The 17,470-nt window shown below is 40.3% G+C and overlaps 2 protein-coding genes across 15 annotated transcripts in view; both read right to left on the bottom strand.

Moving 5' to 3' along the window:
- pnpla6 (patatin-like phospholipase domain containing 6) overlaps positions 1-10,048 on the bottom strand; it is a 39,497-nt gene extending 29,449 nt beyond the window's left edge. For 6 of the 13 annotated variants that reach the window (XM_053615088.1, XM_053615087.1, XM_053615098.1 and 3 more), the window contains exons 1-2: positions 4,196-6,412; positions 89-145 (exon numbers count right to left, since the gene is read on the bottom strand). In XM_053615088.1, coding sequence (XP_053471063.1) covers positions 89-145; positions 4,196-4,354 — 216 coding nt within the window. In that variant the 5' untranslated portion in view covers positions 4,355-6,412. Of the gene's footprint in view, positions 1-88; positions 146-982; positions 2,215-4,195; positions 6,413-8,991; positions 9,317-9,345 lie in introns of those variants that run through there. The other 7 variants (XM_053615096.1, XM_053615094.1, XM_053615100.1 and 4 more) reach the window with 7 other exon arrangements.
- A 4,937-nt stretch (positions 10,049-14,985) lies between these two features.
- LOC128602294 (serine/threonine-protein kinase pim-2-like) overlaps positions 14,986-17,470 on the bottom strand; it is a 7,341-nt gene continuing 4,856 nt past the window's right edge. For both annotated transcript variants that reach the window (XM_053616006.1, XM_053616007.1), the window contains exons 5-7: positions 16,838-17,216; positions 16,559-16,735; positions 14,986-16,418 (exon numbers count right to left, since the gene is read on the bottom strand). In XM_053616006.1, coding sequence (XP_053471981.1) covers positions 16,312-16,418; positions 16,559-16,735; positions 16,838-17,216 — 663 coding nt within the window. In that variant the 3' untranslated portion in view covers positions 14,986-16,311. The remainder of the gene's footprint in view (positions 16,419-16,558; positions 16,736-16,837; positions 17,217-17,470) is intronic.

The raw sequence follows: 17,470 nt of genomic DNA, 5'->3' as shown, positions 1-17,470 counted from the left end.
ATCTCCACTGGTAACATTAATCATTTATTATAGATCTTCACATTTGTTTCTCAGTAATTTGGGTAATTTGTGTCTGATCTATACGAACCATGCTGGTCTGAAGCTGGTCCTCCACAAATGTCTTTCTATTTGCAAATCCCTCCTGCTAAAAAGAAAGAAGAAAGAACACAAACAAACAACCAAATTGTTGATACGGTGAAGCTTTCTGTAAGGAGCAATTTAACATTTACGGAAGGAGTCTCCAGTGTCAGCTCTTTGATACAGTCAGTAATTATTTTGCCACAGGAAGTCATCACATCAGAGCACGTTATGCTTTCTAAGTAACGTGATGTTCCTCAACGTTAAACGCGACTATAAACGTATAAAACGTCACATCGTGTTCTTCACGTAATAAGAATAGTAATTGTGTAAAAGGAATAGAACAATTCGGGACGCGCTGTTAGAAGAAAACTTAACAGGAAACAGTAACTCCGCTTCACCACCCTGTCCTTGGGTTAATAACTGTTTGTCCTCCGTCCTCCTTCTACATTCTCTACATAATATATTATGCTCAGTCCTCAATTCTTTCAGCCGCTCCTACACTCTTCCACAGGCTCCTACTCTCGCATTCCAGTCCGTATCTTCCCATCGGCCATTCTTTTCTTTCATAAACAACTCTCCGTACATTGCTAACAGAAGATATGAAGTACTCTTTATTTTAGTTTAGCTTCCAAGCCAGCGCTCATGAAAGCAAAAGAAACTTTTTTGACTTTATTCCAGCATGCATGAGCATGTTACGTATGAGAAACGACATGGAGACACGGAGGTGAGAAAATAAGAGACAACGATAACACGGAAAATGGAGAAGTGGCGAGCGAGCAGTGAAATCCAAGCTTTCGTAATCGATTCATTACAGTGTAGACTTTGATGAAAGTTGTGCGTTTTCTTCCTAATAACATGCGCTCGAGGCATCTTATTATATTAAAATCATACTCATATTTACATTCTGCGTGTGTTTTACGTCGCCGTCAAATCTCGTTTGCTCGGCCATGTCGTGTTACACCAACTGCACTGAACTGTGCAAGAGGAGGCAGCCGAGAACAGATCAGATAAGATAAGCGTGGTTATCTTGCGACACTTGAGCTGTTTCTCTTCCTGTAGCCACTTTGAAACATTAAATAAGGACTTCAGCAGTGAAAGGACATTTGGCAGAACTCGGTCCTGCAGTCATGCAATCGCATGCCCAGCCAATCAGCTTTCAGAAAGCAAATCAGTCAAAATAAATAATAAAAAAAGGACTGACTGGACGAAGCAAAAAAAAAAAAAAAAGAACATCTGTTAGTACTGATGAGTAATTAGAAGGTCAGATGGAGGGAACGATGACAGCTGGTCATCAGGGAAAAGGACGGGATTAAAATGAAAAGGTTTTTTTGGGGAAATGCAAAGCCATGCAGGTGTAAAATGGATTATGTGAATTATTATTAAAGGAATAAGAGGCATGAGGGAGGAGTGAACTGTGATATGACGCACAGTGAGTTTGAACAGATATCTGGTGTTAAAGTGTCTACAGATTAGGAGTATTCAAATGGATCAAAAGAGGCTTATGCAGTTATATTTCTGTTCTAATTTTAAAAATATAGTACTGAACTAGAGCTGGTGAAATTGCTTTACATGAAAAAGGATTGTTGCATTTTAATTATTCGCAGTCAGCCAGGACGATTTCAACAAACAGGCGACCAAAAACAGAATCTCTCATTTGTAAGTCGCTTTGGATAAAAGCGTCTGTTAAATGAATCCATGTAAATGTAATGAATACGGGCTTTTAAACATTCAGGGCTGTTGCATTTGAGTATGTAAATATAATGAAAATACTGTATGATTTAAACGGTGTGTGAACTGTGACATTCAGTCTGACAGCTGTAATGGAAATATACTCCGTCTAGTGTTTTATATTATTATGACTGTAAGTGGTCGTATTGAAAAACGACACACCGACTACAGTAAACAATACAGAAGCGCGGAAACGCAAGCTGTGAAAAACATCACAGTGCTATGTCATTATTCCGACGTAATATCTTATTATTTTGGGCGTAATAGATATTGTTTATTTATTTCAACTTGATGTCTCGTTTTTCAAGATAATGTCGGGGTATTTTTGACAAAATATCACATTATAGTATCTTTTTATTTTAAGATACAGTGGGTTGATAGCAATTTTTACTTAAGATCTCATTATTTCGAGTGTGTCATTTATTTTGATTTATTAGACAGCTTATTACTTCAAGGTTTTGTGTCAATGTTTTGACTGATACTCACAGAGCACTTTATTAGGAACACTATATTAGTACTGGGTAGAGCCTCCCTTTGCTCTCAAAACAACCTCAGTACTTCATGGCATGGATTCCACAAGACGTTTGAAACATCCCATTGAGATTCTGGTCCATGTAGACATGATTACAGCAGATTTCTCCGGTGCACCTTCATGCTGCGAATCTCTCGTTCTACCACATCCTAAAGGTGTTCTATTGGATTCAGATCCGGTGACTGGGAAGGCCACTGAAGATCACTGAACTCATCGTCATGTTCATGAGACCGGTTTGAGACTTCTGCTTTGTGATCTGGTGCAACGTCATGCTGGAAGTAGTCATTAGAAGATAATGTGGCCATTAAGGGATGAACATGGACAGCAACAAAATACAAAAAAGGCTGTGGCATTCAAGCGATGATTGATTTGTATTAACGGGCATACAAAATGCGCCAAGAAAACATTCCCCACACCATCACACCACCTCCACCAGCCTGAACTGTTGACACAAGGCAGGTTGGCTCCATGTATTCATGCTGTTGGTGCCAAATTCCAACTCTACCAATGGTGTGCCTCAGCATAAATGGAGAGTCATTAGACCAGGCTACGTTTCCAGTCTTCAACTGTCCAGTTTTTGTGACCTGTGCCCACTGCAGCCTCAGCTGTCTTTTCTTGGCTGACAGAAGTGGAACCCAGCGTGGTCTTCTGATGTTGTAGCCTCAAGGTTTGACGTGCATTCTGAGATGCTTTTCTGCTCATTACAATTGCACAGAGTGTTTATCTGAGATACTGTAGCCTTTCTCTCAGCTCAAACCAGTCTGGCTATTCTCTGTTGACCTCTCTCCCTCTCTCATCAACAAGGTTTTTCTGTCCGCAGAACTGCGGCTCGCTGGATGTTTTTGATCTTTATTGCACCATTCTGAGTAAACTCTAGAGACTGTTGTGTGAAAATCCCAGTAGATCAGCAGTTATACAAATACTCAAACCAGCTCATCTGCCACCAACAATCATGCCACCGTCAAAATCACTGAAATCACGTTTTCCCCCATTCTGAGGGTTGATGTGAACATTACCTGAAGCTGCTAGCTCATACCTGCATGATTTAATGCACTGCACTGCTGCCACATGATTGGCTGATTAGATAATTACATGAATGTGTAGGTGTACAAGTGTTCCTTACAGTTCTCTGTAAGTGTATATTTAAGATATTGTGCTATTGTACATCTGGCTTACTGGCTATCCATGAAACAGCATATGTTCAACAATTCTGAAGTAATATTCAATAAATTAGTCACTGATAGATTGTGGGGTGTTCAATATTATGTCAGAAAAACTATTTTAAAAATATTAAAATAATGTTGATAACTAAAAGTTATTACATCAACATAAGATATTAAATCAAACTACATTTCACAGCATTTTGGCAGACGCCCTCATCCAGAGGAACTTACATTATACAACTGAGCAATTGAGGGTTAAGGGCCTTGCTCAAGGGCCCAGCACTGGAAGGTTGGCAGTGCTGTGATTTACACTCATGACCGTCCGATCAGAAGTCCAATGTCTTAACCACTAAGCTACCACTTCCCCCATCTTGAAATAATGATATATTAAGTCAAAATAATAACAATGTCTTCCTGAAGGAAGATGGAATTGAGGCGCGGAGTCCCACTCCTACTTGAAATGCTGAGTTACAATTTATAAAGCTTAATAAAGCTCCTGATAAATATATAAAGAGGTTTTCTTTCGTTCTCTGTTTAGGGAAGTTTGCTGATATAGTAAGTAAGTAAGTGTCAGATGATTAAGACCATGCTGTGGTTAATATTGTTTGTGACTACTGTGACTGAGTGTATGTACTCGTGTGTATATGTGTTTATAATCAGTGTTAGAAAAAGGAAGGGGCAGCGTGCTCACCTCTGATGGTTCTTGGGACTCTGGTCCCGAGGTGCCCTGTCCCATTTTAACAGTGGTACTGCACACAACTGGTCCATGAACAACTAGCGCTGCAAGACACACACACGGTAAGGCACGGGGCATCATGCAACATGCCGTTACATGCAAATCAGCCAACATACATGCACAGTCTCAAGCTTTTACTCAATATCTGTGTAAATAGTATTTACTGCTTCCTATCACGCCAACTCCATATCTAGCCCTCTATCTAAACATCATCTGTTCTCTTCTTGTCCATTTAGTAGTTCTACCAGCAAACCTACACTGCCTAAAGACAAAAACATCTTTCGATAACTGCCTTGTTGCAGGACAAACTCACGTTTTTAATATATGACATTTCAGAATTCTACTGAAATTGCTTTATCAATTTTCCATTTGAAAAACCATGGGGTTGCAAACTTTCGCCCTTGAATGCAGATGATGTCATGGGTCCCAATTCCTATATCTATCTCCCTTTCACTGGACTGATTGGTGATCCAGCAGAACTACAGACAGCGAAGCTTATCAGGATCAATATGGCTGAACCTGATCAACCCCTGCCAAATTTCACCTTGAATTTTACCTTGACCACTTGTCTGTCCCAACACTGAGCAAAAAGCCAGACAGACACTCCTGAAAAATGGCGTTTTGAAAAAGCACTTTAGTACCAGCAAGCCCAGTTTCAAGAGAAGTTCCAAGCAGGCAAAGATTTACCTACAACCAACAATTTCCTCACAATTTACTATTTACAGAGTACGATACCCAATCTAGGCTCATGCCAATTACAGCAGAACTCAAAGGTTTACTCATGGACAGATGGTCGCTTCAGCAGAACCTTTTTCTCTTTAAAACAGCTGCACATAATCCAGTGATGGTAAAACATTGGTGTATGGCAAAGTCCTCTTTGCCGTGATAAGTCTGTTTCCTGTTTAGCTCTCTTGATCCGGATATTGCCACACACTGATGCTTTACCGTTCACGCCTCTATATTTACCCTCACTCAGGCATATTTACCTCCATATACGCCTCCATGTTTGACTGCAGCATCAATTAGACATTTCCCACATTTTCTTTCTGAACTTTGAAGCAAACTGTGCCAGCTGAATCGCTGACTGGCATTGGTGCGCAAATTACAATCCATTAACAATATGTCCGCATTACAGCAAGTAACTACAGATTGCATTCAGTGTCCGAGGACATCAACGTAACACAATATCAGTCACTTTTTAAAAGAATAAATCAATTACAGTGGCCTACACTCATTATATCTTCATGGCAGAAGCTTTTACACAAAGTGAAGCAGAAAACAACCCAAGTATGAAAGCTTTAAATGAGTTGATAAAAAAAGCTTTCACCAATTTATCAGAAACAAGAGCAAGATAGTTGTAGGGATTAAAAAAGGGCTTAAATCAAGGCTTAAACAAAAAAGTCTTTCTATACTGCGCAATGCAACTGAATTTTTGGCCGTGGAAAACTGGAACTGGAACCAGTACCAAATGTTCTAGCTGTATAGCTTTTCATACCTGCTCAACAAAAACAGGTATCATAACCTGAACAGCTGGAACGTTTGGTGCTGGCCATTGGAAGTACCATCTTACAAGCTGGCTATCTGAACAACCAATCGAAGGAACCAGAATAATCCAAGCACTTCTTCCACGTTGGTCTTAACCTGTTGTGTCACATGACGTCAACAGTGACCCCTTTCTATGTTTACTGTCATTTACAGCATAAATTAACTAAGGTATACATATTAAATCTTGACAAAACAAAAACACAACAATCGAAAGATCTAAAACTTCGACATCTGTTCTCAGACAAAAGCTTACAGGAACATCTGTTTTTGTAATAACATCAAATTTGACATTCAACTTGACCAGACTTGTGCCTTTGCCTTCACAACTTTTCTGGCTTGTAATAAAATATTAATAGCAATAATCGAGTAAAGCACAAACATGCAATAAGGAATTTCTATGACAATGTCTATCATCGAAAGTGGCATAGAAATAATTTTGAACTGAATATTTACATAATCCAGTACTGTAGGGTAAGTGTACCCATTAAACCCATGTACCCTTTAAGCCCACTTTCAACTCTGAAGTCAAATTAAAAAAAGAGAAAATCATATGTCTCAGTCTGGGTGAAATCCCAACTCACACCCCGAGTTCCTACAGTAGGACAGGCTCAGCGTGAAATCCCGCCTCACACCCCGAGTTCCTATAATAGGATAGGCTCAGCGTGTAATCCCACCTCACACCCCGAGTTCCTATAATAGGATAGGCTCAGCGTGTAATCCCACCTCACACCCCGAGTTCCTACAGTAGGATAGTCTCAGGCTGTAATCCCGCCTCACACCCCGAGTTCCTACAGTAGGATAGTCTCAGGCTGTAATCCCGCCTCACACCCCGAGTTCCTACAGTAGGATAGTCTCAGGCTGTAATCCCGCCTCACACCCCGAGTTCCTACAGTAGGATAGGCTCTGGCTGTAATCCCGCCTCACACCCCGAGTTCCTACAGTAGGATAGTTTCAGCATGTAATCCCACCTCACACCCCGAGTTCCTACAGTAGGATAGTCTCAGGCTGTAATCCCGCCTCACACCCCGAGTTCCTACAGTAGGATAGTTTCAGCATGTAATCCCGCCTCACACCCCGAGTTCCTACAGTAGGATAGTCTCAGGCTGTAATCCCGCCTCACACCCCGAGTTCCTACAGTAGGATAGTCTCAGGCTGTAATCCCACCTCACACCCCGAGTTCCTACAGTAGGAGAGTCTCAGCATGTAATCCCGCCTCACACCCCGAGTTCCTACAGTAGGATAGTCTCAGGCTGTAATCCCACCTCACACCCCGAGTTCCTACAGTAGGATAGTCTCAGGCTGTAATCCCGCCTCACACCCCGAGTTCCTACAGTAGGATAGGCTCTGGCTGTAATCCCGCCTCACACCCCGAGTTCCTACAGTAGGATAGTTTCAGCATGTAATCCCACCTCACACCCCGAGTTCCTACAGTAGGATAGTCTCAGGCTGTAATCCCGCCTCACACCCCGAGTTCCTACAGTAGGATAGTTTCAGCATGTAATCCCGCCTCACACCCCGAGTTCCTACAGTAGGATAGTCTCAGGCTGTAATCCCGCCTCACACCCCGAGTTCCTACAGTAGGATAGTCTCAGGCTGTAATCCCACCTCACACCCCGAGTTCCTACAGTAGGAGAGTCTCAGCATGTAATCCCGCCTCACACCCCGAGTTCCTACAGTAGGATAGTCTCAGGCTGTAATCCCACCTCACACCCCGAGTTCCTACAGTAGGATAGTCTCAGGCTGTAATCCCGCCTCACATCCCGAGGTCCTACAGTAGGATAGTCTCAGGCTGTAATCCTGCCTCACACCCCGAGGTCCTACAGTAGGATAGTCTCAGGCTGTAATCGCGCCTCACAACCCGAGTTCCTACAGTAGGATAGTCTCAGGCTGTAATCCTGCCACACACCCCGAGTTCCTACAGTAGGATAGGCTCTGGCTGTAATCCCGCCTCACACCCCGAGTTCCTACAGTAGGATAGTCTCAGGCTGTAATCCCACCTCACACCCCGAGTTCCTACAGTAGGAGAGTCTCAGCATGTAATCCCGCCTCACACCCCGAGTTCCTACAGTAGGATAGGCTCTGGCTGTAATCCCGCCTCACACCCCGAGTTCCTACAGTAGGATAGGCTCTGGCTGTAATCCTGCCTCACACCCCGAGTTCCTACAGTAGGATAGTCTCAGGCTGTAATCCCACCTCACACCCCGAGTTCCTACAGTAGGAGAGTCTCAGCATGTAATCCCGCCTCACACCCCGAGTTCCTACAGTAGGATAGGCTCTGGCTGTAATCCCGCCTCACACCCCGAGTTCCTACAGTAGGATAGGCTCTGGCTGTAATCCCGCCTCACACCCCGAGTTCCTACAGTAGGATAGTCTCAGGCTGTAATCCCACCTCACACCCCGAGTTCCTACAGTAGGAGAGTCTCAGCATGTAATCCCGCCTCACACCCCGAGTTCCTACAGTAGGATAGGCTCTGGCTGTAATCCCGCCTCACACCCCGAGTTCCTACAGTAGGATAGTCTCAGGCTGTAATCCCACCTCACACCCCGAGTTCCTACAGTAGGAGAGTCTCAGCATGTAATCCCGCCTCACACCCCGAGGTCCTACAGTAGGATAGGCTCAGGCTGTAATCCCGCCTCACACCCTGAGTTCCTACAGTAGGATAGTCTCAGGCTGTAATCCCGGGGGGGAGGGACACGCTATGATGTCATATCCGGGTTTGTAAACCGTGCTAGGATTTACTCCTAGCTCATCTCAGACTGTTGAATTAACACCATCAGTGTGTATGCAGGTCCAGAATTACATAAAGGACCACAGTAGGAGTGTGTGTATTCAGCACTGCGGGTGTGTGTGTGTTGTTCCTGCGCCAATGCGCTATTTGCGGCAGAATGATGCGGACCAGCACCGGCCACCTTTGACCTGCTGTTAGCATGCAAAAAAGCGTCGTTTATTAGCGGATAAACCCATAACAACACCACGGAGAGTGTTATAAATATTTTAGTAACGTGTTTAATACATCCGGTAACGTCACAAGTTAACAAGAGCACGCGGAATGAAAGATTTCAGCTGGCTAGAATCTTAGCTTTTCATTAAATCAATCCGTTATTCATCAAAATAAACCGAATCAGCAATTTAAATAAAAAACTTGCCAGCTTTATAATTTAAACAGTTATAAACAAAGTGTAAACAAATGTGTAAATAAACCTACACAGGCTTTTCTGTTTATTTCGGACGTTAGCTTGCAAGGGCATCATCAATAGTCCGCCGAATCCTAAATAGCGCCCTCTTAAACACAGAGTGCACTACATAGGGCACACAAGCCATTCCTTTACATCGCACAGTAGTGCACTAGGATACACAGTCGGAGCCATTTGGAATACAGCCACTGTCATGCACATACACAGCTTTTTATCAACGATCAGCAAGATACAGCTTTGAATCAAATCTATTTCTCTAGAATCAGTAAAGCGATAATTATAAATATACAGCCGTCAGACGCGCTAGACAGTTAATAAACAGTGTAACAGTGGAGAATGTTAAGGTTGTTCTTTTTCTATCCTACCTGAACCTCGCGTCACCTTCTATGAAACAACAACTCAATACCGGAACCGTTCACACGCAGGACTCCTCCCACACAGGGGCGGGACTGGGGGAGTTGACCAATCAGCGACATCTCCCGCGATCTTAACCAATCATTATTATCCACTTTCACAAAGTAACGTTTCATTGAAAAATCAAGCGTTCAAAATGAGCACAAGTGTTTTTTCATCATCAAACGCATTTCTGGTGTCTGGATTTATCTTACAGTGGCGCTGTGAAGCTCAAGTAGCTAACAAGAAGCAGAAGTTTATCTCACCTCAATTGTTTTTCTTAGCTACTGCAAACCAGGCCTGGTTTAATAGTAATTAAACAAAAGTGTGATTGATTGTAATCAACTCAAATGAACACAACTACAAATGAACTGCCCTGTATAGCTGAGTATTATAATGTTATGGGGCGGCCATCTTGAATAACCAAAATCATTGATTTCTTTAGCAGAGTTTGTTATTGATTCGCCCCTAGAAAATGTAAAATATGAAATTGATGCCATAAGACACACATACACACACACACACACACACACAGCAAAGGAAACTCTCACTTGGTTTCAGAGAAATCAAGGTGTTAGAACGGCCCAGTCAGTTAGCTGACTTGAATCCAATTGAACAAGATTTAAAGGCAGTATGTTGAGAAGAACGGGCCAAAATCACACCTGAATACTGCGGCCCATTAATTTCTTCATACAGGAAGCGTCTTGAAGCTGTTATTACAAACAAAGACTTCTCCAGTAAGCATTAAATAAATTTCAGTTAGTGTGTTCAATACTTTTTTCCCGTGTCATTCCACTTTATTACACATAACTTCATAACTTCATTTATGGACTTTAATGTTGTGAGTTCTTTATATTTCCAGATTTCTTGAGTTAATACTGATGTCTGGTGAAAATTTCATGTGAATAACCTCATCGGTAATATATTTATTGAAAAAAATGATGACACGTTCAATACTTATTTCCCCCACTGTATATATATATATATATATATATATATATATATATATATATATATATATATATATATATATATATCTTTTTGAATAGACTTTGCTATCTGAATTTGTGTGTGTGTGTGTGTGTATACAGACAATAGTTTTAATTCTTATTGGTTAGACACAAATCATCAGACAGTCATGTGCCTCAGCAACAGTGTAAAACAGAACACTGTTCAAGGTAAAAACGGCAGGCCGTTGGTACATCCCATGCTAAAAAAAAGTCAGCGGTTTTTGCAAGATAAGAGAAACTAAGAGAGAAAGACATATTACTGTGATATGGGTTGACGAGGAAACGAGAAAAAGTGTTCTCAAGAAAGAGGGAACTCGCATAAACTAAAATTAAGCTAAAATTAGAGCACGTGTCATATTAATATTTATCACACAGACTCCAACTCCAATTCGTAAATACAGACCAATAATGTTAATTTGACTACTCGTTTATTTGAAAATAGGATTGCATAGCTCAACACTGTAGATTGAAACAAGTTTATGAAAATTTAGGAATGTATTTACAGAAAAGATTTAAGGTGAGATAGAGTTCTAGTCCATGTTAATTACCTTAACCTTTAGCGATGGTGCAAAACTAAAGAAGCAAATGTCAGACACCAAACGAGGAAGATTGTGTACATCCATCCATCCATCCATCCATCTTCTACCACTTACTCCTTTTCAGGGTCACGGGGAACCTGGAGCCTATCCCAGGGAGCATCGGGCGCAAGGCGGGGTACACCCTGGACAGGGTAGATTGTGTACATTTATTTATTTATGTATTTATTTATTTTTGCTTAACCGTTATTGTAATCTAGTTGTGGAACGAACACAACCTCAAAATTATAACGGGTTTGATCGATAGACACATTACTCTTTACTGACAGTCAGTGTGTCAGCACAAGAAGTTGACCACAAGTATTAGCCAGGCTGATGCCAAAAATCTAGCTACATTGGAAAACCCATTTGTTCATGCTAGTTAGCTAGCTAGTCATACTACGAATGTAAGCTCTTCATCTTCAGTAAGTGCTTTATCCTGGTCAGGGTCACAGTGGATCTGTAGAAAATCCAGGGAACATGAATATGTGAGATGAAATGCGAAGGATGCCAGTCCATGCACACACACATTCATATATTCATTCACATCTAAGGGCAGCTTAGCATAGCAAATCCCCCTACCAAGCTTTTTTTTTTTTGAGAAGTGGGAAGAAACCGCAGAACCCTGCGGAAACCCACACGGATATTGGGAAAACATCTAAAACTCCACACAGACAATAACCTGAGCTCAGGATTGAAACGGGGACCCTGGAGCTGTGAGGTGGCAACTACCCACTGCACCATGCCACCCTGCTAATGTAATTATCTAATTAACTGGACATAGCATAATGAATTAATCTCAATTCTCTTTGCCACAATCCAAGTGCATCCATGGCAATTAAGCGTGTAAATTGAATATATAATTGTAATAAAAAATATCAACTATCTTAAATGATATAATAAGACTAATCCGAAGGAGATGTCAGTTTCATTCAAACCTCAATCTGATGGTTGCTGTGAATGTTAAAACTTTATCTGATGCTCAGTGTGCATCTGAAGTTCCAGCTATTGTCAATGAAATGCAGGTGAGTGCAGTTTTAAATCTCGATCTTGCAGGCAATCTTCACATGCTACTGTACAGGTAAGTAAAATCACAACCCATTGTCCTGAACCATTTTATTAAATGAAACTGTTTATAAAAATCTGTTTGGTATGAGGCATGCATTCCTTTCTTTTACTGAGACATTAATAACCAGTTCGTTCAACACTAATGGAGTTGATAGCTCAGAGGTAATTACACAGATCTTTGACCTGTATGCAACTGATTAGATTACAGGGAACAAACAAGTAATACGCTACCTGTCTCTCAATACACAGGGGAAATCTGACACCAGATTTAGATTCAGATGATTCACAGAGGATAAAACGCTAATCGAAGACTCCAGCATGTGACCATAGTTCTTGCTAGAATACTACAATGCACAGTATAACGTGGAGTTTTATCCTGTTCTCCTTTCTCTCTCTTATTAAACGATTAAGCCTCTAAACAATGCTTATTGATTATATCATAATGCACTCAGTAATTAGTGTGTATATCGACAGCATGCCATGGTGCAATCGAACAACAAATACACACCAAAAGTAAGTGAACCCTTCCCACTGCATAAAAGTTCAAACTAGATCCCAAGTGATGAGTGAAAGGAAAACGAGTACGATGTGATATTTACAGTCTGTGCACATTTATTCCAAAGCACTACAGGTGAGCGTTCAGTTTGTTTGGCCAGTATGAGTACTTGTCCTTGTCCAGTTTGGGGCTCAATGGTCATCTGATCGAAGGGAATCATGTTCTTGAACTTCTCCAGCTGTGAGAAACAGAACAGTAATACACCTCTCTCCAAAAGGGTCAATTAAACATGATAATATTAATTACCAAGCAATAGACCTGATTTGTTAAGGTGGCTAAGAACAAATTAATTTGGAAACCATTTGCAGGAGCATTTACTCAAGAAACGCGGTTTGAAAAATGTTCATATCCTATAAGAGCTCCTACGTTTGTATACATTCACGTATAATAACATAGACCTCAATTTACAGGCTTCAAATCATATAATTGTTCTGAGTTACTGCAATTGTGTATATAGATTATGTCCAGGTTATATAGCTTATTCATGTCAGTTCACACACAAATTAAGTGCACGTTTTTTGACATTGGGCATTCCATATTAATGATGTGAAAGAAAGCAATTCAAAACAAAGCCATACATTAAGACTAATAAGAATAGGAAAAGAAATGGCACCCAGTAAATGAAGGAAGACCTATGTGTATTCTGGAAGATTTAGCACAAGCTGCGCTTCTTTCGCCATCCAGTTATCATTTTGTCGTTTTCAGCTCTCTATAAGCTTTACCTTTTATGGCATTTTGAGGGTGTGGCTAAATATAAATCCTCCTCTGCCATGAATACACTTAGTAATATGTGGCTGATTTGGTATTTATCAACATACGCATTTGAATACGAAGAAGTAAATGATTTTCATGATTTTGTAAATCATGAAAACATTTAAACACAACTTTTATTAAATGACTGCTTAATGAGGTTCAATTGATGATGAACGGCTGAAAGATTACAGTAATTAGCAATGATATACATCTTTCTTGTAAGCAGCAATGTAGGTTTTTGGAGGCCTCCATGTAGAATGCAGTACTTTTGTGCTGAACAGAAATACCAGAGGCAAGATCTGTTAGAGTGTACATCTGCAATGTCATTTTGTAACCCTTGTGTACCAATGCAAAGTTAGGCAACTGCATTTACTGGATGATGCAAATTTAACCTTACTGAATTCTCTAGTAAGTCACTCTCTTATCATACATTTAACTGATGTTAATAGAATAGAATAGAAGATGGGCTGAATCCCAAATGACAACTTACTGACTCTATAGTAAACCCACAGGCAAACTTCATAGGGTGTATTTCATATCCTAAGTTGTTTAGGGTATAAGGGCATTCTTACTGGAAGCTCAGGGTAACTAAGGGTTACCCACTAAAAGCTGTCTTGGTTTACTCGCCACTAACTACTACAAACAAAACTTTTTAATAACCTAATAAAGATGGGATGCTGTGGGATTTCACATGGAAGTGAATATACCCTCACCATCAACTTTATTAGGAACACCTGTACAGCTGCCAATTCATGCAGTTATCTAATCAGCCAATCATGTGGCAGCAGCACAATGCACTAAATTATGCAGATACAAGTCAAGAGCTTCAGTTCATGTTCACATCAAACATCAAAATGAAGAAAAAGTGTGATCTCTGTGACTTTGATCGTGGAATGGTCGTTGGTACCAGACAGGCTGGTTTGAGTATTGAGTGTAAACAGTAGAGACTGCTGTGTGTGTAAATCCCAGGCAGTCAGCTGTTTCTGAAATACTGGAACCAACAATGATTAAAGTTACAGAGATCAGACATATTGGATGTAAACATTAACTGAAGCTCTTGACCTGTATCTGCATGAGTTCATGCATTACGCTGCTGCTACATGATTGGCTGATTAGATAACTGCATGAATGTTCAGGTGTACAGGTGCTCCTTATAAAAATGGATGCTGAGTGTGTATGAAAGTGTCGAGAGGCACTTAGTTTGCAACCGTAAAGCTTCTGAAGCTTGTGGCCAGAAAAGTGTACAAAAGTTATCAGATACTCCATGAGCAGGACATGTGAGGCTGAGACTGTGGCACTAATCACTGTATATAAAAGTGTCCCATTTTCTCTTTTTAAAAATCCTCTTTGATTTTCACGTTGCTTTTTTAGTCTTTGGGGTTTTTTTTTTTTACGAGATTGCTGCAATGGTCATCTCTGCGGTCCAGTACAATAACAAAGGGAAATAATTACAAAAGACTAAAGTTGGAGCAATCGCTGATATATGCACTTCTTCATGGCACTAATCACTTCACTGCAGACTGATGAAACAAATTCTCACAAGGGAACTCATACAATTATTTATTTATTTATTTTTAAATATATATATATATATATATATATATATATATATATATATATATATACGAAATGAATAGCACAAAATACAACTCAACTGGATTTATTAGACATATTGCAAGAGATCTTATAACAGCTTTATCCAAGGATGAATATGCACTAGTGAAGAATAGTTAATAGGTTGTTTTTAAAATATATACATATTTATATATGTCTTGGTGCATATTATCTTTTAATTATTGTTTGTACATTGACATTGGATGATGTATTAATCAGAGCATTGTCACCAACACTCAGTTACTAACACTCACACTGTTAGTTTGACTCTTGTCTAGTCTAGATTTGGATATTTGCATTACTCGGTCATAAAACCAAAATAATGTGTGCCACTGGCCATGATGCATATGGTAAATGAATGCTGTCTTATAAAGCCTTTAGTGCCTGAAAGACCCTTTTTCCTCAGCCAAAGCCTGAAATTCTAAAGTACTATTGGTTTCATTTAGCTTCTTTTTTAATTGAAATTGTAATAAAACATTTCTGCCAGTTGAACAAGACTAGAAACACATGATAATCTAATAAGATACATGATATTTTGACTTGCTACTTTATTTTCACTGTAAACCAAGCTGTCGTCTATTATGTATCGTCTATCTATACATTTTATGTTATAATAAAATGTTCTTAAGTGTATTTGTGCAAATCAAAATGAAAAATTGTCTTTTGTGTAGTTTTACTGCATCACATGATTATTTTTACCTGTTTTTTTTTTCTGGTTAGATTTAAAAGCAATCTATAGAGGCCTCTGCTGCCTGCAAGGTGAATTGCAATCGTCCTTTTGAGGAGAAGGAGCAGAGCTCAGCAGCTCAACTGTTATGGTTGTTGGAGAGCCTAAATTTGTAAGTAAACTGTAGTTACAAATTCATGACTTGCGTCTTTTATGACTTTGTTTGAATGTTTTACAGCACACATTGAGGAAATTCTCACTGACCTGGGAAATCCCTGGCTGCTTTTTGTTTCCATGTTTATTTTTTATTTTTTTCTTCTGTAAGGAATGTGTTCAAGCAAAAGGTACAGATATAATCATAAATATTGAGATATTTAAAACTGTAGTATGGTATAGCGATATGTTTTTACTGGTGGTGTAGAACTCAGTATTCAGTACAATCCATGTGCACTAGACAAAGTGAGTTTACTTGGGAAGTGGGAAGTTGTAGCTCAGTTCAAATCCCAGCAGCAGCAGCTTGGCGGTGCTGGGATGTGAACTGGGCTACAACTGAGCGAGGCCCTCAACTGCTCAGCTGTATTTTTAAAAAAATGAGATATGTGAGATAAGATAAAAATGAGATGTGTTATAATATGAGATAAATGTAAGTCGCTCTGGATAAGGGCGTGCCATAAATGCAATGTATTGTAATGTATTTAGGCCTCTTCTGGTGTTGTGAACCAGTCATCTGAGATGACTTCCTGCAGACTTGGTCTTCTTTCAGGATCGCATTGCAGGCACCAGTTTATCAGTTTGCAGGAAGCTGTGTGTGCAGTAATGTAATTGCTTAAAACAGAAAATTAGTAAGTGTAACTTCAGCTAGTTTTTTAAATGAGTATAATTCTATCTATTTTGCTAAGCTTTGTGTACAGGTTTGCATGTAAAGCTTCTGTATTTTCTCACCTTCAGACAGCTCACTGGGTATGTACATGTCACCTTCACCAATATTGTGATGATCATAAATAGGCTCTTGTCCACATAACAGGCTGTAAATGAGTATGCCAAGACCCCAGACGGTGACAGGTTCCGCCTCGTACTCTCCTTTAACGATCAGTTCAGGTGGAAGGAAAAGTGTAGTGCCTGAATGAAAGACAGAGAAAGAGTATCGTCAGTCAGTAAGATCACAAAAATGATCCACCACCAAATTCACATCAAATCTACTCATCTCACAGGCGCAATCACCTGCGAATGGTATGTCGTGGCTGTCGTTAAGCAGCGCACCACAACCAAAATCGATCAGCTTCACTTCAAGGGTCTTGGGGTTGATGAGAATGTTTTCTTCCTTGATGTCTCGATGGATCACACCCCGTTTACTGCAGTGAATTGCAGCCCAAATTATTTGCTCCATGATAGTTTTCACCTGAGATTCAGACACTGCATCACTTAGAGAGCTACAGTATTTGTAGAGATTAACGCAGCGGTCGGGCCGCTCCAGAACCAAGATGAAGAATGTGGGCGTCTCGAACCATTCCAGCAGTTCTATCACATGTGGACAGCGAGGCGGCTTGCACACGAGCTCCATTAGCGCCACCTCAAGAGGGAGTCTACGTGTTTCACCAGGCTAAAAACAGAACAGACATGTTTAGTATTGGATTGAAGAGTATGTGATTTTACGTTTTACTTCCACTGGCCACCCTGTATGTGGTAGTTTTGAATCCTTTTTCAATGCACGCACTATGTCTTGTTTTTTAATCAAGTTTTGCCACTTTCACTGTTTTGGTCTAGAAAGTGTTTTTTATCTGGAATATCCATCCATCCATCCATCCATCCATCTATCTTCTATAACGCTTATCCTACCTGGAGCCTATCCCAGGG

Source organism: Ictalurus furcatus, chromosome 26, assembly GCF_023375685.1.
Source record: "Ictalurus furcatus strain D&B chromosome 26, Billie_1.0, whole genome shotgun sequence".
Classification (NCBI taxonomy): Eukaryota; Metazoa; Chordata; class Actinopteri; order Siluriformes; family Ictaluridae; genus Ictalurus; species Ictalurus furcatus.
The sequence above is the reverse complement of the archived record's forward strand: the minus strand, read 5'-3'. Positions and strand labels throughout refer to the sequence as shown.